Genomic DNA, 22,544 nt, shown 5'->3' with positions numbered 1-22,544 from the left:
ATGCGGTTAGAGATAAACGGAAGTCATTATGAATTTCCAGCTCTGTTTGAAATGTGTTTTGAAAAAACATACCCAAAAGCCTGAAATCTGTACTGACCTGAAAATGGTATTAATAATTTGATAAGAAGTATATTTTACAGTCTACTAATATCGCGAGTCTTATCTCAGTCAAGTTCGTTATACTTTCAGAGTTTTTTTTTTATCAGACACGGTTATAGTGAAGTTTGGGCCAATTGGAAAATAAATTGGATGTGGGCAGCTCTGTAGGTGGAGGCCTTGCGAAAGGCGGTTAGAATTAGACAATTACAAATCCAAGTTTTAGCAATATCGCCTCTATTCAAATAATATTTCAGCGCACATTCGCAAGCTGCAGGTTACAGTCAAATTTGGCGATGTGCGCATTAATTATGTCCGGGCTTGTCACGTACATTACCAAATACGTACAAAGTGTAACGACCAACGCTCCATGTTCGTCGCCGTCCAGGAAGGAAATTGTGTGATTGTACTATTTATTAGATTGTCTTTTGACTGTTTAGAATTGAAATGCAATTTCGGTTCGCATTTCCGAAGTTCCTGCGTCCGGTTCTGAGATCAATGAACCGGTCGGGAAGCAATTAACTGTCATTTGGGAGGTTTTTTTTTTAAAAATTTGATTACATACACATTGATTGCAACAGCCATAGTATGGAATTAAACATTTCTAGAATTATTATTCCGCACCCGTAATATTAAAGTGAATGAGTTTGTCTGTTATACCAAATCGAGTTTTATGAAATTTTCATTATATGTCATAAGACATCTAGTCCGCGAATTAACACGCGTGAACAAAATACCAAAATTTTCCTAGAGCAATATATACCAACAATAGTTTTGGTAAGTAGGTTATTACAAATAATACTGCCCATTTAAACTTAGTTATTTTCGAACAACACGTTCTCAATAAATGGGAATACGTAAACGATGTCTGGTAATTAATTATTATGTAATCTTTTGTAATGCATAGAAAGGATCAATTATATTTAATCAGCGCTGAATACGAAACCACCGTATTAGTTGCTATGGACGCTGATTGTACGGAATGGCTATTTGAATAATTTAAAATAAATAGTTCCAAGTAAATCTCCTCGTGTTAATGCACACTCAATTTGTATTCTAAAAAGTCGTGTGCGATCAATTAAAGAAAAATTATATATATTTACTTGTATGAAATCTCAGAGAAATTAAATTTCATGTTATTTGAGTATTTCTTATATTTTGGTCTTTACGATGTTGTTTATTGTTGTTACTAATTATTAACACTATCTTGAGACACAACGAAAACACGTCATATAAATATATATAGATTTTTCCCTATACGAAATCATTACGAAGCTTATGCGTTTAGTGAATCACTGCATTTTTAAGTTGCCAGTGATTCAGAATCTGCGAACTAAGCGTTGGTATTTTATGGGGAAAAAAGTATATTTTTGGCAATGTCTCCCAGGTCGCGAATTAATATTTTGTGATCTAGTTGACGGTGTCTGAACTGACGTCGAGTGATTAATGTATCAACGTTTGGGCCACGTGCATTGCTATTGAATTTCTTTTGTTTATAATAATTACATAATTTGATATGTACAAAGTGTCGGCTGGGTAATTTGAGTGTACTGTTTCATTTCCGTAACTAGGATCATTTCTGCTTGTTGGAATGACAAACTCCATCTAAAATTCAGAACAAAGACTCTAGGTTAAAAGTATTGCGTCAGATGCACTCTATTAGGTGTGGAAATGTCTAAATATTTAAAAATGTACCATAATGAATCACCGGGCACGCGCTGGGCCATATGGCTCTGACAGGACAGAAAAGACCGGCGCGCGCGCATCATTCTATTTTAGGATTACCGCCGGCGTAACTAATACAAATAATCGTTTGAAATTTATACAACACATACCTGAGTCTTAATACACCAAGATTGATAACCTCATCTATTTTATTTGTTTGTCAGTTTTTGTTGGATTTTTTTTTCTTACTATTTTTGTCCAAATAATCTTAATGTTAAATAATTGACAGACATTTGTTGTTCCGTTGTTCAATAATTGGTTGATATTTTTTCAAAGCAAATTATTGTCATTAAATCTCTTACTTCTTAAATTCTCATGTAAAAGGTTATTTTGAAAATATTATTAAAGCTATGAACTTTATACTTATTGAGACTGTGATAAGTATATAGAGCATTCTTAAACTGAATGTTTAGTTGTCTAAGAGATTTCCTAATCAAAAAGCAATTATTGATTATTTGTAAATGCTCATAAGGAGTTACATAATGTTTGGAACACTCAAAGTAGTGAACTATTTGTAATAAATAAAATTCTTGTCTCTTGTTATGTATGGCCTCTGATGACTAATGTCCAGGAAAATTTATTGGGCTGTATAACAAATGTGTTTATTTTCCCAATGTTACTGATGTACAGCTTTAATTAGCATAGGAAAATCAAAATTGTTTTACTTCCAAATTTTTTTAATGTACATATATTTCGTTTAAAGTTATTGTGGATATTATGAGATGAGTTATTTAACTTAAGCTTTTTCTGACATACAATTTCCTTTTGTCAGCTATCCTATGCGGCAATGAAAATCAACCAGCAAAGAAGCCTCGCAGCGATGGTAGTAATGACGGTGCTGGAGGCGGTCGTGATCACCTCGCATACGATTGCCTTCTTCGTAATGAACTCCTGGATGCTGACATCGAGGAGCTTAGAACACCGCCGACGAACTACGCCGATGGGAACAAATCAGCTCTAGGGTCATTGCAAGTGTCACCAGCAACCAAGTGCAAGCCAGTATTCAGATTCAGAGCCCCCGTACACAGCGCTGAGGTGAGTCTATTAAACAATATAAATAAATTATTTCTCAATTTTTCTCCTTTATGTAGCTCCAAATGGTATGGTAATGTTTATGGTAAACTTTTCATTTCACGCAGTTTAGGATATGCATGAAATGATATTACGTTAAGACCTTTTTTCCGTCGAAGTCTGGACATAGCCCAGCTCAGGTAGGCCGATAAAATTAATATATATTGCTTAGAATGTTTGCCTTTAAATTGTAAAAAAATTATTGCCGGTGATTAAAATGTATACATTATGTCCTTTCCAAAAACTTTATATTCAATTATCTCGGTGATTTAGGATTATTATTAAAATTTTCACTTTTGTTCGAAAATTGATTAGAATTAAAGTGAATCTGCTATCACAAATATCATAACATTAATCTTTTTGAAAATAAATAAAATTTTAGGAGCATAAAATATTTAGAGCACTTCGTATTTTTTTTATATCAAAATTTATGTCTGTTAAAATTTGCTTTCAAACAAAATGTATTTTGTGGAATCAATGTCTGCATTACTGTCGTGTCATATTGTTCTGATATGGTTACGACATCCCAATAAAGCCTCGGATGTAAAGGGTAATTAGTGTTTTAAGAGACTTTAGCGTCCATGTTTCTTTTTTTGTTATGGAATTATGATTTGTGTTTTATGCGCTTCATAAAGCCTCTCGGACGATAAATTTCCTTCTGAGTGTGAATGTCGGAGTCGATGCTTTGTGTGACGTTGATATTTATGAAGGCATCAGGTTGATATATTAAAAAATATGTTTCATTTTTGTATCGGCCCTGATAAGTTATTTAGCAAAATTTAATGGGTATTTGGCGAATGTTTATGGATTATTGGATTTTTGTCACTTGGACTAAATAAAACGACTATGATTTATTTGAAAATTCAAATGGTTTTGTTTGAGTGGCTCGGATAATTAAAAAACATCAATCGCAATAAACTATAACAGTAACAATAATAAATACCAAGACCTTTGTCTGCGTTTTTTTTCTACACTGGCCAAATTAGGAATAAGTTGTTATATAGTATTTCACGAAGAGTTATTCTGGGAACCAAAAGTGGTCGAATTTATAAAAATTTTTTTTCCTTCCAATTCTAACACATGCATGCCTTTCATGGATTAAAGCCAGTATATTTGGCGATTATAATAAATGTAATTTTGAATATAAGAATTCATAAATACACATGACACCGGAGTTCAACCTTTTGATGGTCCTAAATTGATTTTCTCAAAGTACAAATTGGCAATCACACAATAAACTCAAACATCTAATGCGTTCCGAATCCTGTTGTGACATGTCAGTCTTTTTTGGTGGTATTTTAAATATAAACTCCATATATCCCGTGTTAGCAGCGTTTTATTACGTGTTCATGCTTCGATTTTACATTCGTTTGTTAATTTTCTTCATTGCTGTACACTTGTTAAGTATGAATCGGGAGATACGGGTTAGTGTTATCCTTAATCTATAAACGAAACTTAATGTATATTAAAATAATATATATAGAATATTACTTTACTTTATAGTGCCATTGATTTTTAAATTTTGTTAGTGTAATTTGACACTTTTAGTATCCATATGTCCGTATCGGATGTCGTAAACGTTGATTACCTCCATTAGGCGCTCGAGGGATCAACAATGTTCTTATTAAGGGCCAATTTATAGATATTTTTTATATAGACTTTATTGCTCGTCATATAGCATTAAAATTTAAATAGAATCTTAAGTGTACTATTGTAAGATTTCAAATATCATGTACAGCTCGTTATAGAATTGAATAGTATTCATATGTTGGTATGCGTATTTTGCATGATTATGCTGTAATATGCATTATCCTCTGTTATTGTCGCGATGTTTACTCCGCGAAGCGGTTCCTTTGTAATATCAGACCAATTATCTTGTGTCAACTCGGAGTCGTTTTCATAGCGGTAGGGAATTTAATTTATACTTTATTCAATAAACGTGAATTTAAATTACGTTTTTTTTTTTTTTAAATATATAATAAATTCAATTATTTGGATATGGTTTTATTGTTATGTTTCGCTAGCATGCTTTTTAAATTTAATACGCGGATAATAACAGTTTGATGTGTAGCGATAAACAGTAAACCGTAACACGGAATATACGTGAGAATTGAGTTGGGGGAAGGCTCGGTGTGAAAAATCAAATGTCTTGAAATTCACTCGGACGTATATGTGGGAAGCGAAATAAGTATTTTGCTAAGCGTGTCGAAAATTTTAGACGGATAGGTATGCTGTTTTAGTATGCTGTTAAATATTGTGTTTTACGACTGGTTAGATGTGCTAGGTTTGTAACGGTATATTGACGGTTGCTTTATCATTTGAATATTCAATATAATCAATACAGTCTGAATAATTTAACGTCATTTGAACCCTAAAACAATTATTGAATATTAATTTTCATGTTACAAACTACACAAGCTGTACAAACAGAAACATTTTTAGCAAAGCAAACTTGTCGGTAAAAAGATGACAGTGCCCATTTGCAAAAAATATCCTTTGTATGGCCATTATCGCGGATGAAGTATTTAGCGAGTCGGTGACAATGAGGGTATCCTAATAAAAATACACACGTTTTTTGTCCGTTTCTTCGCGAATGCAAATTTTGCACATATCTTTTTTTTTGTCTAACAAATTTTATAGCCCGTGCATCTTTTTTAGCCATTACGTTTGATACAAAGCTGTCGACCATTGTTTTTTTTTCCGTCCGTCATTTGTCTGTCCGTCTGACATCACTCGGCGGTGACAACGACCTAAAATAAATTATTAAAATTTTTTCGATCAGACGTTTTGCATATTAACATTTGCATGTTCAATACGTATATCTGATGCATTATTTTCATTCGCGACTCACTTCTAACGCCATGGCTACTGAATTATTTTTTTATGCATTCAAAAGATCGTCAACCTCCCATGGTTTTACAGCGCGTCTTACAGCCGCCAGTGAGATTTGTCTCGAGTAAACAATGTATAACGCTGTAACCACATCCTACTAGTATGTAATCTACAGTAATGTTAAGAAGTTAGTGATTTTTTCTTACATCCATTTAAGTGCATTAGTGTGCTGTCAGAGTTGTTGATTGCCGTTCACGACCCGGTCAGAGGAGCCTCGTAACCTCGTCGACAGGTAGATGATAAAAAATGTCAGAAAAACTAGAGTACATCTTAGTTATTAAGGTGAGAAGGTCGAGAAATGGTTGAAAAACATTTTAAGCGGCTAATTGATTTTTGGCAATGATTCGAAGATAACATATCTCCGCAACTTCCAAGTTTTTATGCTCCAACTAACGGATATACCTATAAAACAAATAAAAATACCTAATTATAAACCAATATATCTCTATCACAAGATTCTGATATATACAGAAAAAAAATGAGAAATGCTATTTGATAATTAAAAACTCTATTCATTTGAGATAAGTATTCTTGATAATAATTTTATGAAATATGATTATTTTTTGTGTTCGCTTACAGAGTAACAGTATTTACATTTGAGTTCGCCGTCAATACTATAGGAATATAACGATCGGACGATGATGTTTCTGAAAACGATATATTCTTTTTGAATGTCAAAAAAAAAATACTAAATCTATTCATGACATTCTAGATATGTCCTGGGCACCACCCACTGGATTACCCGTGCATTAGTTACAGAATACAAATTTTTTTGACTTCTGATAAATGCATTGACATTGTCATTGTTTCGATTCAAAATGCGTCCTCATATAAAATCTGTTCGGCGCTTTGAATGTATGCAAATTTTTGACCACCGATGGATTTTTGTTCGATGCATAACACTCGTCATTCGGCTCGCGCTAATAAATTCCGTCTACCTACTTTAAAGAATTCAAGTTTTTTCTAACCGTACGCGTAATTTGGTTAGCGAATGCAACAAAAAAAAGTATATATCAGTGAACACGTGCCGATTCTTTTTTTATGGTTCCCTATCTGCTTGACATGTTGGCAGGGTAAAGCACCTCTCGTTTAACAAGTTAATGCGATTATATCCGCACAATTGTCTATGATGATTTATATCTGGACGTATCTGTTCGTGTCGCTCGCGTTTCTAATTACGAATTTAAAATATGCATGGAAGTTGTTGGAACAGGATTTTATGTTCTCAATGTGATGTGATGGCGCCTGATATGATGTCGTCTGCAATTAAATTATTGTGTAAATATTCTACAATCATGTTGAAGGGGCGTTGAATATTTGTATTACTATCTAGTAAGTTGAGCTTAGAGACCTTGAACATATAAAAGTCTAGACGTTTTGCATTTACAAATTTTGCGCTTGCGCATTTCAATGATGCGTGCGATCCTAGGGTTCATTGGTCTGTTTGTGGTACCACTGCTGTTTCTTTTTTATTACCTTTGGTAAGAGTCAGGACGTATCCGTGATTAAAATTTTCAACGCACGAAGTATATAGCGTGACGTATTTATTTTTGCAATGATGCAAAAAGTATTTGTAGTACACAAATTAAGTTTAATGGATATATATATATATATTTTTTTAATCTGCATCGCGATAACTTTTAATTGCCATACGTAACAATTGTATCACGCTATTTTTAATTAACGTTCCGTATCCTTCGGGATAGGATTTGAATGTACCAAAAGAAATTGATTTAAAATTTAGCATAAAGAGGCCTAACTAACTGCTACTTCTCACGTGAATGCCGTAATGGATTGGAACGATAAGGTGAACAAAAAATTAATGTAACCTCAATTAGTTAGCAACTATTAAATATTGTAATTACATGAATCTACGGTATGTATTAGAGTACTCAAACGTCAGTGTAATTACAGAGACGTCTTTATAAAAACTAATCAATTTGTACTCCCATTTTTATCTAAGTCCGTTCTCGGAGTGATACCTTTCGTTTTGTTGCTGACTTATTTACGAAGTTATAAAATTTAGTCTTATTCGTAATTACTGTTATCAGATGATTGGTTACTTTTTCAATATTAGATTCAGCGAATGCATTATGTTCTTTTATCTGACAGACTGCATGAAATCGTTTTCTTTGTAGTTGTTTTTGAGTCGTCCGAAGCTGCCGTTGCGGTTTAACAATCTAGATCATGTCTCAGATTGTTCCGGAATAAGAGCCAAGTCATGCTCTGGAGTCATTGTGCAGGTTCTAATTTCCGAGACGTCGCAGTTTCTCGTTTAATTATATCGATTTTTTTTTTACTTAATGCCATTGCCAGCGATTTTGAACTTGGCCTTGACGGTCGTCAAACATTGTATGTAGTTGACTGACGTACGAGCGTCTCATTTTTTTTTCTTCTAGCATATACTCCATCGAAAGTTAACTGATTGACACTAACATGAAACCAATCACTATGCAGATGTCCTGTATATTATCTGATATATAGAACGGTCCATTTTCCTGATACAACAGTGTTGTTAACCGACACCACGCGGCGGGTACGAATGTCTGACAATGGAACAGCTTATTGGCTCTTCGTTAGTGCCTCGCTTTATAAATCTGAACCTAGGTTTGGCCTTTGATATATTATAATCGAGACATGATGTTCGTTTGTCCCTATTGTTGTTGTTTAAAAGGAATTAAAAAAATACATATTCGCAATCATAAAGCCTTAATGTAGCTATTAACACCCACATTGGTATATCGTTTGATAAAAAATATCATTATTTAAATTGTTCGTTGTCTTCTATATATATATATGTATATATAATTATATTCTGTATATACAATTTGTTAATGTATTAAAGTTGAAAGTTCTTAAAAAATATTTTAAATTTAAGGCGTTCAGCTTCTGTGTCATCAGCATATAGTACTGGTCAGAAGTGCTCAATCGTGTTTCTCAGTTTGTTTACCGAAACAACATCTACCGGTTCACGGTTGAATTCCGCGAGTGCCATCTATTTAGCAGCTTTTTCCTTTACAATTTACACAATCCTATGTTTGTTGAGGCCTTTGCGATCTTACCCCGATGGGGTTACGTTTATTTGACCGGTTGTGTCAATTGAATCTGTGAGTCTCATTTACGACAGCAATTTCGAATTAGTGGAACTTTTAAGTCACCGCAGATAAATAAAATCATCGAGACTACAGTCAACCGTTTGTTTACCTCGATATTAATTTGAATTCCGTTTATGAGATTTCTTTTTTTTTTTTTTTTTAGAGAAGTAAATATTCTATGGTAATTTATTGCTAGGCGAGATAAAATTCATATCCAGAGACTAGACGTGTAGTTTTACAGCTCGAACGTACTTGGAGATGTCGTAAAAGACTTGTGGAAATTTAAATTGGTTCCGTGTTTTATTATTGTGTATTCATTTCACGGTCGCTGAAAGGGGATTGACGGTGCCTGACCGTAGTTTACGTGTATTATTTAAGCTCCTGACGTGATCTGTTTATGGAGAACCGCGGGTCACAAAATATGCCATTCATTTATAGCACCAATCAATCTGTTATCTGTGATCTAGTCACTACATGCTGGATGGTGATTTCTAGCTTTTTATGCGTCTGACTGACTGCTGAGGTTAACAAACTTGGTATCCTGATTGCTCATTCACCTTACATCATTGTGGTTTTGAGTTTTATTGAAATGCTTCCTTTTACTTATTTCTTAAAACGTTCTCGTGTCATTATCTTAATTCCTACAATGCATGCCGTTGGCATATTTGATTCATTTAAGATTTTTAAATACATGTATGTATATATTTTAATGTCAACGTACTCGGAGTTATGTTTACGTCTAATTATTCACATTATTCGGATGTTAATTTAATGTAGCAGTTCACATCGTTGTATGGTGTATTGTGCGGCGCATTTTATCTATTCTAGTCTGAATACGTCTATTGTATGTTAAGGAAATAGCCAATTGTGGGGGACATTCATTAACACACACTATAGCGGCATCTATGATCGCTTCGATAATTCTCGTGTGGAATAATGATGTTATTTTTTTTTTTATCTGGGATGCTGTTCGGGCGTTTAGTCGATGCATGAGTCGGAACGCAGAACAGGTTCTCAATTTACCTAAATGTCTATTTATGTTTTATTACTATATGACGTGACTAAAAACTAATTATACAAACAGAACGAGATGTTTTTTGAATTTGTGAAATAATAATTTAAGCTAATCAAAATGGCATTAGAGCGTATTGCATATGTATGTATATATGTATTTCTGTAATCGCCTCCGCTAGTTTTATAATAGATTATGAGAATCTGGTTGTTGGATCATTACTTTTTTGTAATACAATTATTATTAATATATAATAAGATTTTGTTATTTCAATCTCGCCAAGTACAACACGATAGTATTTATAGTCACAATTTCGGTAACGAGCGTGTAGTGAGTTTGTCTACGTCGTTTGTTATCATTGGTTATCCGAGCTGACGGAGTGGCTTGGGCGTTTTTTAAAACCAGTTGCAATACCCTGGAGGCTGTTTTCAGGTTACGTAATACAGCGTGCTTTAATTTTCGACCATATGATCAAGGCCGATGGATGTTATGGGCGGATCGTTTACTAAGTCAATATATCTTTAAGTGGCTGTTGTTGAATTAATCATCCCGAACACAATGCACTTTCCATCTTATTTCATACGTCCGTTACATTTTCATTCATAGTTTATCGTAATTATATATTTTGTGCCACGTCCGTGCCACGTGCCGGCCGCATGTGAGCGCATAACTGTTGTTGTGTTTATTTAATGTAAAGTCAATATATATTCCATTATCATCGATATTTATTGTCTCCTCTAAGCCCTCTTTGTGTTTGTGTGGGCGTGTTGTTATGACCCGAAGAGTGCAAAGTATTCATTTTTGTTCAAACTCCACTAACACAACAGCCCTCCCGTCGTCCTCTACACAACACCCACGTTAAGTTTTTGCATATTATTATTTACTAAAAAGGAGCACTCGGTATGGCATTATATTTTTCGGTCCCACGAATTTGTAATGCTATGCCAGGCTGTGTTGTACGATGTTGCCAACATAACCAGCGTACTGCTATAAAAACGGGTTCACGGTCATTCGTTATTGCCGTAAGTTTACGCGAAATGTGCACTTTTTGCAGTAAACTGCTTAGAAGTTTTTTTTTCTGTATGCGATAACAGCACTAAATTATATTAAATACGGTAGTTATGAAAATATATTCTAGTTGTATGAAGTAATAATGTTGTAATTTACTTCTGTGTTACCATTAAATTATAACAAGTTTAGTTTATTGCCATAATCTACTATATCTGGTAGGTTTAATTAGAACGTACTGAACCAATAGTATTTAGTAATTAATATTGCCATGCAGAAAAAAGTCGCTGACAAATCGTTACTATCAGAACGTAAGGAGTATTTTTGTTAGGTTATATTTTTTTTCAGTGTGTTTTTATCTCGATTCATACAAAAGAGTACGGGTAGTCGAACCTTCAAGGACTCGCGTTCTGCTTCAGGAGGTTTTTAGACAATATAAATTGGACCTCAAATAAAACGAAGTTTATGGTCAGACAGTATACAAAACTAGTTAAAATTACTAAAATTATTCCATTTTAGCTTACATTAAATTAAAGAATATTTTAACTTGCACCTAAAGTTCCTATTTCTTTATTAAATTAATAAACGGCTGTGAGTAATATCGGAGTATTTTATTATAATCATTAAAGCTACGGAGCGTTTAAATAATTTGATTTAATCCATCACTGGTTTTTGTCGGTCTCTGTTTTCTATTTGGCGAACCGGACATTTGTCTTCTTTATTGCTTCGGCGTCTAATGAGTGCATTATCATTATTATTCCGACAGTACTTGCTACTTTATATAGTTTATTTTTTTGCAACCCGTAATATATATTATTTTTAATATTCCCATACTAGTATCACGGAACTTAATTTGTGCGGTGATCACTTACTGTTATTGTACTTCGATCTCGATCGGACTCTATCATTGTAATGAGATTGTCAAGAACAGTAACTAAGCGAGACGTTTTTTGCCCTTTGATTACGTTCGCAAATTTTAATTTGTTTTTTGGTCTGTCAAAACATTTATAACCGCGTAAGGTTATTTAAGTAGTTAAGAGGCTTCGATTGAATTAATCTTGTATTTCGTGTTCATTTATTCTCTCGAGTGTTGATTGAATTACAAACGTAAACTCAAATGCATGTTTATTTCCTTAGCCTTTATACATTTTAGTCTGTTTTGTTGGACTGTATACGTGGGTCAGATGTATTTAAGTGTTACGTGAGAATTTTATAAATAATATGGAGTAATAAATGTCGTATAAATATCGGAGACGTATAAGTTTCTTATATATTTATCTTAAACATATGTATCTTTAGCCGACTTGTTGTTTTGACATTTCAATAATAACGATAAAAATGCAAAATGGGATATTAATTGAGTTCTGTGTTCGTTTGTTAAGGAAAACATCGACCCATCGCCCTACAGCCTGTCGCCAGTTTCAGCTAAGTCCCAGAAGCTACTGCGGTCACCCAGGAAAGCAACAAGGAAAATATCACGTATACCGTTCAAAGTGAGTATAAAAGAATTTAAGAGAATTCTATAACGCTTCAAAGGCTATTAAACTTTCTGCAGACGGATTAAATTCCATCGTGAAAAAGTCGAAACGGCTAACATATTCTAATTCGGTCAGGTCCTAGACGCTCCGGAATTGCAAGACGACTTCTACTTGAACCTCGTCGACTGGTCCATTCAGAATGTGCTCAGCGTGGGACTGGGCAGCTGTGTGTATCTATGGAGCGCGTGTACCAGCCAGGTAAGATTTTAGCTCGCAGACACATAATACGATTAAGATTATAAAACACACACATTAACAGACTTTCGAGAGACGGAGACATTACGCACACATACACAAATTTTTTAACATACAGATTTATTGTACATACACACAACCTGTAAACGCAAGAACATATTATAGATAAAATTTTTAAACTTTTGTATATTTTTTAACTACTGTATGCATTATACGCAAGACAAAGTCGTGATGAAACCAGTATCTAAAAACGCGACCCAGACAATAGTGCCACTGTGTATTTAGGATACAGGTTCCGTATATTAGACGGAAAAAAAAACGGTAAATTGCATACTAGAATTACCTTTATGCTAATTAATGACACTAAAATACTACGAGCGACACAGAAAGTCGTAACGGATTTGGAAATGTCCGTAAAGACGCTGTTCTCATGCTTAAACATCATGTACAAAGATGCACATAACGCTGCACCTAAATAATATAAAAGCGTGCGAGTCATTGGCCCATGATCGGGGACCGAACCCGCGACCTTCGAGTTATTAGATCGACGCTCTAACCGACTGAGCTAATGGGACCATCGACGAGACGAACATCGGCACCGCTGCCATAAAAATGATGTGATTATATAAATAACTCGATATACCACTAATAAAATCGTCTAGAATTTGTGCATCACACATAAATATAGACAAAAAAAAAAACGTGATTTGAAATGTCAAGTGAGAGTCGCGATGTTGATTGATTGAAATTATCAAATATATGTTCGGAAATTCAAGTTTGGACGCATAATATGGTTATATATATATTTTTTTTTTCAACCTATAATATAATTATTATGTTGGCCGGGACTTATCTGATTTAATAGTTCATTAATTCCAGTTGTTTTCAATAATAGCTGTCGGTCAATTAAAATAAGATACGATTCTGCAGACACCAATTAGGACTTCAAATTAGATTAAATGACGTTAAATAGTTATATAGTAAAAAAAAATTACTAACAATCCCGACAGCGGTGTTCTTGATTAATATCATAATTGATTAATCTATAGAACGCGGTTTTTATTTGAACTCGCAGAACCCTAATAACTTGATAAATCGAAACGCTGCAGTACTGCAAGTTATTGAGATGTTTTTTTTTGTTCTCCCCCAAAAAAAAAAACCTGTATTTAAAAACCTGTCAATAGCGTTGTAAATAATGCTTTAATTGAATAATTACACTGTAATAAACATCCAAATTGATCCTTGCAATATGTTCTATACATCCCGGATATGCCAACTATTTAGACAAAAAAATGTATATATATATATATATGTATGTCAACATAAAAGTTCTCGGGCAATTAAACTTGCAGTATTCCGAGACTTAGACTGTACCAGTCTAGGTCGGTATGAATCCCAGTAGTCTGGGTAGGCGTTACAACTGTGGGGGTAGACTAGTTCTAGACTGGGGGCGACGACCTTCTTTTAATAATACTTATACCCTGATAAGGTGCCTCGCGTTTATTGCATTCAACACACAGTTAAATGAAATAGTCTTATTAATTATATCAAATCTTTACTTTGATATGTATTAATAATATATTTTTTTTATATAAAATTTATTTGGTGTAGTTTTTTCATGGGCATTGTATTTTTATAATAAAACGATCTAGGTGAGTTTCTTAAGGTCATAGGTATGACTCACGTGTACTCGCGACTTAGGTATGTCATCGTTTGATATACTATTCATTTTATTAATTATACCTTATAAAAATATTCAAAAGACACGCCTTTGAATTCTCTAAGAAATTAAATGCTCTATTAATACTGTAATATTTATAATCATTAATTATCTTGTTTAAGGTGACTCGTCTCTGTGATCTGTCCTCCGAAGGTAACGCTGTGACGTCGGTGGCTTGGAGCGAGCGCGGTCACTTGGTAGCCGTTGGAACACAGAAAGGTCACATCAGTGTATGGGATGTCGCCGTTAATAAGGAGGTAGCGTACGTTGTTATACGGAAATCTTATATACCTGGCCCATTGATCGTTGATTTTAATCCAGATGCTGCCAGACATAAAATAATTTATTTATTTAACACAAAAAAGCAGGGGAAAAATTTTAAAAAAATAATCGACTTATAAAAAAAACTAATTCGGTGTTATCACTTTTTGACAAAAAATTTATATCCTAGAATTGGTTAGTTGTTTATATTAAAGTATTGTATAAATTTAAATTGTAATTTTTATGTCAGGTAACTAAGCTTCAGGGTCATATAGCCCGGGTGGGGGCGCTCGCCTGGAACGGCGACGTGCTCAGCTCCGGCTCCCGGGACAGACATATACGACAGAGGGACACCAGAACTCCACGTGAGTATAACGCTGTAACATATAAAACTAGCTCTGCCCCCAGGTTCTGTCTGAATATTTTTTTTATAATAGCAATGTATCTCACTCTTTATTTCAACAATAATCTTCCGTGAATGGCTCTATATAATCAATCTGGCCGTTTCAGTGATAAATAGTAACAAACAGACAGACAGACATAATTTTATAAAAAAATAATATTTTAACACACGTATTATCTACTGTGAACTAGGTACATCCATATGCTTTCAATAGATAGCTGTTATTTTAGTATTATAAACAAACACTCAAATTTCTTTTTATAATACAAATAATTGCTATACCTACAATTTTTTTAACAGATGTATTTTTATATTTCGTTCATATCGAAAGTAATTAAGATAAGAATATATGATTTTTGGGGATTTTAGAAAGGGATTTCCGTTACAAGAATGTCCCGCTACATATATATATATATAAACACACACACATACATATATATCTCCTTAGAACTCTCTATCTTCCACCGAAAGTTAAAGTAGAGTAGAGTAAAGTCGATTGGTCATTCTAAATATTGCCTCTAGATAACTAAGTTTAAAAAAAATATGTTGCATAAGCTAAATATTGTACAAATTCTTTTCTCCCAGTTTAAGCTCTTTGGGCTGTCATTTAATTAAATCAAGAAGCAAATATGTCTATGTTTTATTATTTTTATTTGGAACGTATTTAATTAAACATTTACTTATCATTTCCAGCTGTTCAAGCTGCTAGAGTTCTGCAAGGACATAGACAGGAGGTTTGCGGTCTGAAATGGTCACCAGACGGACAATCACTTGCCTCTGGTGGAAATGATAACAAGCTATTTGTATGGTCTATGGTATGTACCTAATACTATATCTCATACAAAATATAAATATATATTATAAAAGTTGCTTACATTAAAAATTATAACCTGCCAGTAACTGAGGCTTGTTTTTTTTTTTTTTTTGTATTTTATTAAACGGCACTAGGTTGAACAGAAAACAGGAGCGCAATTTAAATTGTTGAAAAATATCATGTTTTTATGATATAATAAAAGAACCCGTATCGTAATAGAAGATATGAGATAAATAAAATGAATTATTACAATCTCACATCAATATGTATTAAGGATATTTTTTTGTACTATGAGTCGTTCTTACGCTCTTGCTATAGTAAATATCAGGACACTGTTGAATTATTTGAATCGAATAGACAGAGTTGTGGTAGGCGGCTAGTATTGTTATCGACAGCTAACGTTAGTAGTCGCCTGGTTCAACTCTTCGTGAGACTGCGGTTTCTGCGGTTTTCGTTGGCTACAGGCGTCATTACTGTGCGGTGATAACTTATCATTATATACAGTTTTTATCATCACGTTTCGGACGTATGTTAATTCAGCTTTTTGTGATGTTCTGTTTTTTAAATTAATTCGTATAAAAATTTTCAAAGCGCGCCATCTGTTGGATTTTCCAGATCAGTTTATTAAAATCCGGTATAAAGTAATTATGTCATCATTAATATTAATGTAATGTTTCCCCGCTTCACGATATTTATATGTTAATATAGCTATATATATTAAATTCTATAAAATATAAATCCAACTTTATTTTTAATGTTCAAACCGCGTATTTTATTTTTTTATACGACGAAAACAATAAAAGTACGAAAATGTTTATCTTTGAATTCACTCTCGTTGCATTATTGTAATTACTATAACTTGTCTTCTAGTAGCATCTGCAACAAAATATTTTTCTTATATAATTGATATATGTATCTTCTTTTTCTGTTTCCAGCACTCTACATCCCCCGTCCAGACGTATTCGTCCCACGTGGCAGCTGTGAAGGCAATCGCTTGGTCTCCCCACCAGCACGGTCTGCTGGCTTCCGGCGGAGGAACAGCTGACAGGTGCATAAGGTTCTGGAACACGCTCACCACGCAGCCAATGCAGTGTGTCGATACAGGTGGGAACAGCGACATCTAGTGGTTGTTTTGATGAATATTAGATAGACTGATGTATGAAACGAGCAGTTTGGTGCAAGTGCTGAATTTGGATAGGTGACTGGTGGGAATTCGCACACTGTGTGCTGGTTTAGGTTATAGCTATTTTCCTAAGTGTCGTAATAGTAATGAAATCAGCTTATTTAATATGTTTCCGTCAAAAAGCTTAGATAATAGTTACATAGTTATTGTAATTGTCACTATTCTCTCAAATTAAGGGAACTGAAATTAAGCCATATGCTCAATTTACAGGATGTTAATTACTAATGTGTATATTTTTATCTATTCCAGGTTCGCAAGTCTGCAACCTTGCGTGGTCGAAGCATTCGAGCGAGCTGGTGTCGACACACGGGTATTCACAAAATCAAATACTTGTTTGGAAATATCCATCGCTTACTCAGGTAAATGAAATTACAAAAAAAAAATAATTTCTCATGTATTAAGAATCTTGTTTTCATGCACTTTCGAATATGGCTCGCAGAGAAATGTATTCAGTATGTCAAAAGAGTGGAAGTGGTAATCAGCCGGCAGCGTAATATATAGTTTGTCACTTCACTGCATACACAATACGACTGTTGTCTGAATGATCATGGGAGAAATTATTACCTGTCTGATTCTGATGTCTGAGCTATACTATTGTAAAGTTTAATCAAAATCAATTAAGTTCTTATCGCTTAGAAGAGCTACGAGCCTATGTTAATATGAAGACATCCATACATACTCACAAACATTATTTATAATATCGGTGGCATTGCATGAGTGACACTATTGAAAGACAATACAAAATATCTGAATTAAATTTCTAATACAATAAATTTCATTGTATAATTTCAATTAATTTATTTTCAGGTCGCCAAACTGACAGGCCATTCATACAGAGTTCTATATCTGGCTTTGTCTCCTGATGGCGAGGCTATAGTCACCGGAGCTGGTGATGAAACCTTACGATTTTGGAATGTGTTCTCTAAAATACCGTCGCACAAAGAGAATAAGAGTGTTTTAAATCTATACACGGCCCTCAGATAAACTGTGAAGTTTCAGTGTTGCCAGTTGAAAGGACTTTGATATAATTATTATAATATATTATATTAGTTTTGTGTGTCGGTGGAATGTTTAGTATAAATTTTGCATTGCATATATTGCATTGTGTATTTTGGACTTATTTATTATTATAATTTTTTTTTCCATTTTGAAAACAATTTATATTTGCTGTAATGCTACGTCCTGGATGTATGTAACAGGATGTAACACGAGGCAAACAATTGAACGGCTAGCTAAAAGTTTATATGTCTTGTAAAGAATTTTTTTTTTTTCGTTATGATTTTAAAGTCAAAAGATGTTAGTGATTTTAGTAATGTTAGTATAATTATAAATATAGCTCGTAACATTTTGTATGGATGTACATTAGTTTGTCTATATCATGTATTTATTTCATAGTCATTTTAAAAACTTAAATTCTTTTCTTTATATATCATACATAATCGTGTTGTTGTAAAAAATTTTTGGGTTTTGTTGAATGGTGTCTGTGCTTAAAGGTGTTGCTATGCTTGCGATGTTGCCGACTAAATGTATAACGGTAGCCTGGGATGTTTGTACTAAAGACGGTAATATTTTTTTTTTCTAGTTAATAACATTAAAAAACAGTTCAAATTCTAACCCACCGATGTACATAGCAGGCATGTCTACATCTTTAGATTCATAACTCTCGTACTTATAGTATTTAATGCAGTTATGGATATATATATTTTAGTTTCTCACGAGATATCAGATAACGTCAGAGCATTAAATGACTTTGAATAATTTGAACAGTCGCTTTGGTAATATTAATTTTTAATAAATTAGTCTTAGTGTGTGTTTTATATTAATATTATATTTGAGTAACAGCTTTTTAGTGAAAAATCATTTGTTAACGTAAAAAAAAAATATAATAGGTTAAGGTCATCCTTGCCTGTGTAATTTTAATAGTAATATTAATTCATCAGCATTTATAAACTAATATAGCATGCTTGAAACAGGAAGTTATTATAATATATTAGAGGTACCTCAAATGATCTCAAAAACAAACAGACAGCAGACACACAAACGACACCGCTGGTGTCTTAATTGTTATATATATTACAAATTTGCTAGTCTATAAGTTAATATAAATATTATCGCTTGAAATTCATAGAAAGCTTATATTATTTGAGTTTCAAGCGAATAATCGTTTGTGAGGTACGCTCCTTATATATTGACATATAAATGATCCCTACTAGATACATATGTATGTATATATGAATTGGATTTGTGCAATTTAGTTTATATAAATCGGTGATTTCCTTTTCTGTTTGCTTAAGTATATCCCCATAACATATTGTGATGTATTTTTTACACATAGTATTGTACGTATGTATTTTTTGTTTGTATATATGGGTTGTTGGCTTCCAAACAGAACTAGAAAGCACAGATCATAACACGGTATATATGACACCAAATATTAACTTTTGCGCCTTCTCTTAATATAAAAATAAGAAATTGTGTTTTTAATGTATGTCAATATTACGAAATTTTGTGTTAAACACTACTTAAGTCATAAAATTAATTTGTGATCCGATTGGATCTAGTTTTTGGTGAAAATTAGCTGTATTAACAAAAATTATTTCATATCTATCACAATCTTCATCTATCTCAACGCTTTATATTCCCACCACTTATATTAAATGAAAGAATTTCTACGTTTAGTTATTAAGATATCAGAATTGGACCAAAATATTATATTTTATTCTATCATAGTAACATTTCCCATCGCTAATGTAACTTAAGAGCTCGCGTAACTAGTTAGATCCATGGTATAATGAATTGGAACCATTAATATAGATGTTTATTTATTATAAAGAAAGATCTAATATATTGCATTAGTTATAGTTATGAATAGACTGATGTAGTGTGTACGTGTTGTAAGTGTTTACATATTAAAATGGTGTCTAAAAATATTGTTTTATTTTACCTTACTTACATTAAATTCTATTTAAATGACAGAATAACTTGGCAATGCCTCAGGGAATATAACATTTTAATGGCGAATTTGTTTTGTGTACTCAGAATATTTTGAAATAATAATTTCTTCCAAGAAGAAAATTACGTGTATGGTATATTATATGAATTTAAAACAAAAAAATATCGTTACAAGTCGCTGAATATTACCGGGAATAATTTGCCAAATAAAAATAATTATAGAGATTAAAGAAAAAAAAATTTAATTAATATTAATATATATTTTTAATTAGGCTGTATGTTTTGGACAGTTCCTTGATGTAGTGTCGTATATGAGAGTCATCCAAGTGATGTTTTAAAAATGATATCTGTTGCCTGTCAAGTGACAGAACGTCAAATGTATTGGAGAAAGCGTTGAAATTTTTTGAAACACGACCCAGTTGAATCAGTAAGTTTGCGTGCGGCTGCAAGTAATCCTTTCTTTTGATAATATTTGCCGCCAATTTGTTGCAAACGTCAGTATCCCTTATGGTGTTGCATTTCGAATCGAGCGTCCTTGACATCTGAAAACGATTGACCATTTTGTGATTAAATTGTACGAAGCTTTAGTTTTTTTGTATAATTAATCTCTCTTACCGGCTTTATTTTACTCTCTGCGTCTAACAAGAGTTCTCTCGTTTTATTGACAATAAATTTGTATTCTGTCCACGCGTAGGGAAGATGAGCGTCTAAAATTTTATAAGGCATGTATCTCTGTGGCGGATTTTGAGGTCGGATTCTGTATGCCAATTCACTGATTATTCTCACAATGCCTCCAAATTCTAAATTCTGCCCGCTTGTATTATAATCAGGCCTGAGTGAAATAGAATTCAATAATATATATTATGGCGTTGTACTTAGAGAAATAAAATACAAAACTTGCCCAAAATGATAAACGTTTATATTAAAAATAGTTCAGAAATTAGTGACAATATGTTTTACATGTTTTAATATTAATAAATGAAAAGTAAAGAAGTAAAACAAGTTTAATTTAAAATTTACTTAACAGTCAAATTTATTGAAACCTGCAATGATTGTTGGTTATACGTACCAAGCGAATTAATATTTTTTTTTTAATTTAACCCGATGTAAAGTAACTGATACCTCTGATATAGGCAGTATAAAAAATCTTAGATATCATTAGTCAAATGAAAGCTGACAAATATCGTAAAGAATTGTTATGTAGCCAACAGGTTAAAATATTACTTACAGTTGATGCTGAAGGTAACTCGCAGCTTTTGCAAATTCATATTTTGATTGAAGGTAAGGAGGGGGAAAACTGTCGAAGTCATTTGGAAGATTTAGTTTATCCGACTTTACAACCGACCACGCAAGTAAAAACAGTATCAGGGTATACATCGCTAAAACATAATGAGGTTTAAAAACAGCATATCCTTGGACGACATTATTAAGAGAGTATAATTAAATATTTCTTATATTTAAGTCATCGTTATATGTAAGTTGATTTACGTTTTATTGATTTTGCTTTTGCATACATATTTTTTTCCTTATTTGCATATATGTAGGTATATTTAAAGTGATGCACAATAACATAATAATAGTAATGAAAATTTATTAGTGAATTTACAATTTTCAGTTAACTATTTTCCAGTAAATTTTATAAATTTATTTTTTAAAAAAATGTTTTCAGTATACATAAATATGAGATACACCTACAACTTATCATTGGGTGTTTTGAATCATTTGCATCAGTTAGTACGTAGCATCGTTATGAGCTATTTTCATATATATAATTCTACGGGACGTTTGTATGTCACTGAACTGCTTACCATCAGCACGAGCTAGACCGACTTGAGTGATTTTTTTTAACAAATTACCCTGCCAGTTGGCGTTGCAGTCGGTATGTAGGTTATTTAAAATGAAAAGACTCCAACGTAGATTCCTCTATATATCTATTGTTATAACATGCTGTATAGGTACATTCCGCTGAACGCAACTCTCAGATTCGTACGGAGGGAGTCGCAGGTAAAAACTACCATACCTACATATACATACAACGTTTGTTTAGATAAATCATAAACCAGTTTCTTCGAGCGTTTAAAGAGTTAATCCGCATTTTCCTGGTTCTACGCATTTTTAAACACATTAATTTAAATTTATATGCTAAATAATATCGATTACTGAATCAATATGCTTGTGTCGTTCGAGATATTCGGGTGCTCCAAAACAAATGATCATTTACCCTGACGCTAAAACCGCTTTAACTTATGTAAATTTATTATTAAATTAAAAGTATTAACATAGTTATCGCCTGTACAAATAAATGTTCTAATATGATGAATCTTACCTTGATATTTGAATGACAAAAGCTCGAGTCCTTGGTTACTCGGGGCTGAGCGAGAAATGCAAATGTTTAATTTGGTAAGATCTGGATATCCATCCTGTACCGTTACAGTTCAACGTCCATTTTGGGCAGGAAAATGTAAATAGGACTCTAATATATAATATTATAAGATTGTAAATAAAGTGAACGTGTTATAACATTCGTGAAGGTGGTTTGGTCACCATGAAATAATCTCATAAAGTATATATATATACTT

The 22,544-nt window shown here is 33.0% G+C and overlaps 2 protein-coding genes across 4 annotated transcripts in view; one reads left to right on the top strand and one right to left on the bottom strand.

Moving 5' to 3' along the window:
* LOC116779712 (fizzy-related protein homolog) overlaps nt 1–19,941 on the top strand; it is a 31,743-nt gene extending 11,802 nt beyond the window's left edge. Inside the window, exons 3-11 of the mRNA XM_061527076.1 lie at nt 2,594–2,856; nt 12,282–12,392; nt 12,513–12,635; nt 14,475–14,609; nt 14,864–14,978; nt 15,710–15,831; nt 16,766–16,934; nt 17,263–17,372; nt 17,821–19,941. Of these exons, the coding sequence (XP_061383060.1) occupies nt 2,594–2,856; nt 12,282–12,392; nt 12,513–12,635; nt 14,475–14,609; nt 14,864–14,978; nt 15,710–15,831; nt 16,766–16,934; nt 17,263–17,372; nt 17,821–17,997 (1,325 nt within the window). The 3' untranslated portion in view covers nt 17,998–19,941. The remainder of the gene's footprint in view (nt 1–2,593; nt 2,857–12,281; nt 12,393–12,512; nt 12,636–14,474; nt 14,610–14,863; nt 14,979–15,709; nt 15,832–16,765; nt 16,935–17,262; nt 17,373–17,820) is intronic.
* A 261-nt stretch (nt 19,942–20,202) lies between these two features.
* LOC116779245 (uncharacterized) lies at nt 20,203–22,431 on the bottom strand. 3 transcript variants are annotated; one of them, XM_061527099.1, is made up of 4 exons: nt 22,292–22,431; nt 21,194–21,344; nt 20,581–20,797; nt 20,203–20,507 (listed from the first exon to the last, which is right to left on the bottom strand). In XM_061527099.1, the coding sequence occupies exons 2-4, from the start codon at nt 21,340–21,342 to the stop codon at nt 20,217–20,219; spliced, it is 657 nt and encodes a 218-aa protein (XP_061383083.1). In that variant the 5' UTR covers nt 21,343–21,344; nt 22,292–22,431; the 3' UTR covers nt 20,203–20,216. The 3 variants fall into 3 exon arrangements, with proteins under 3 accessions (XP_061383083.1, XP_061383084.1, XP_032529410.2); XM_061527100.1 differs by lacking the exon at nt 22,292–22,431 and adding an exon at nt 21,774–21,911; XM_032673519.2 differs by lacking the exon at nt 22,292–22,431 and having other exon boundaries at nt 21,194–21,521.
* Between the last annotated feature and the right edge of the window lie 113 nt (nt 22,432–22,544).

Source organism: Danaus plexippus, assembly GCF_018135715.1.
Source record: "Danaus plexippus chromosome 3 unlocalized genomic scaffold, MEX_DaPlex mxdp_34, whole genome shotgun sequence".
Lineage (NCBI taxonomy): Eukaryota > Metazoa > Arthropoda > Insecta > Lepidoptera > Nymphalidae > Danaus > Danaus plexippus.
Note: the sequence above shows the minus strand (reverse complement) of the source record. Positions and strands in the feature narration are given on the sequence as shown.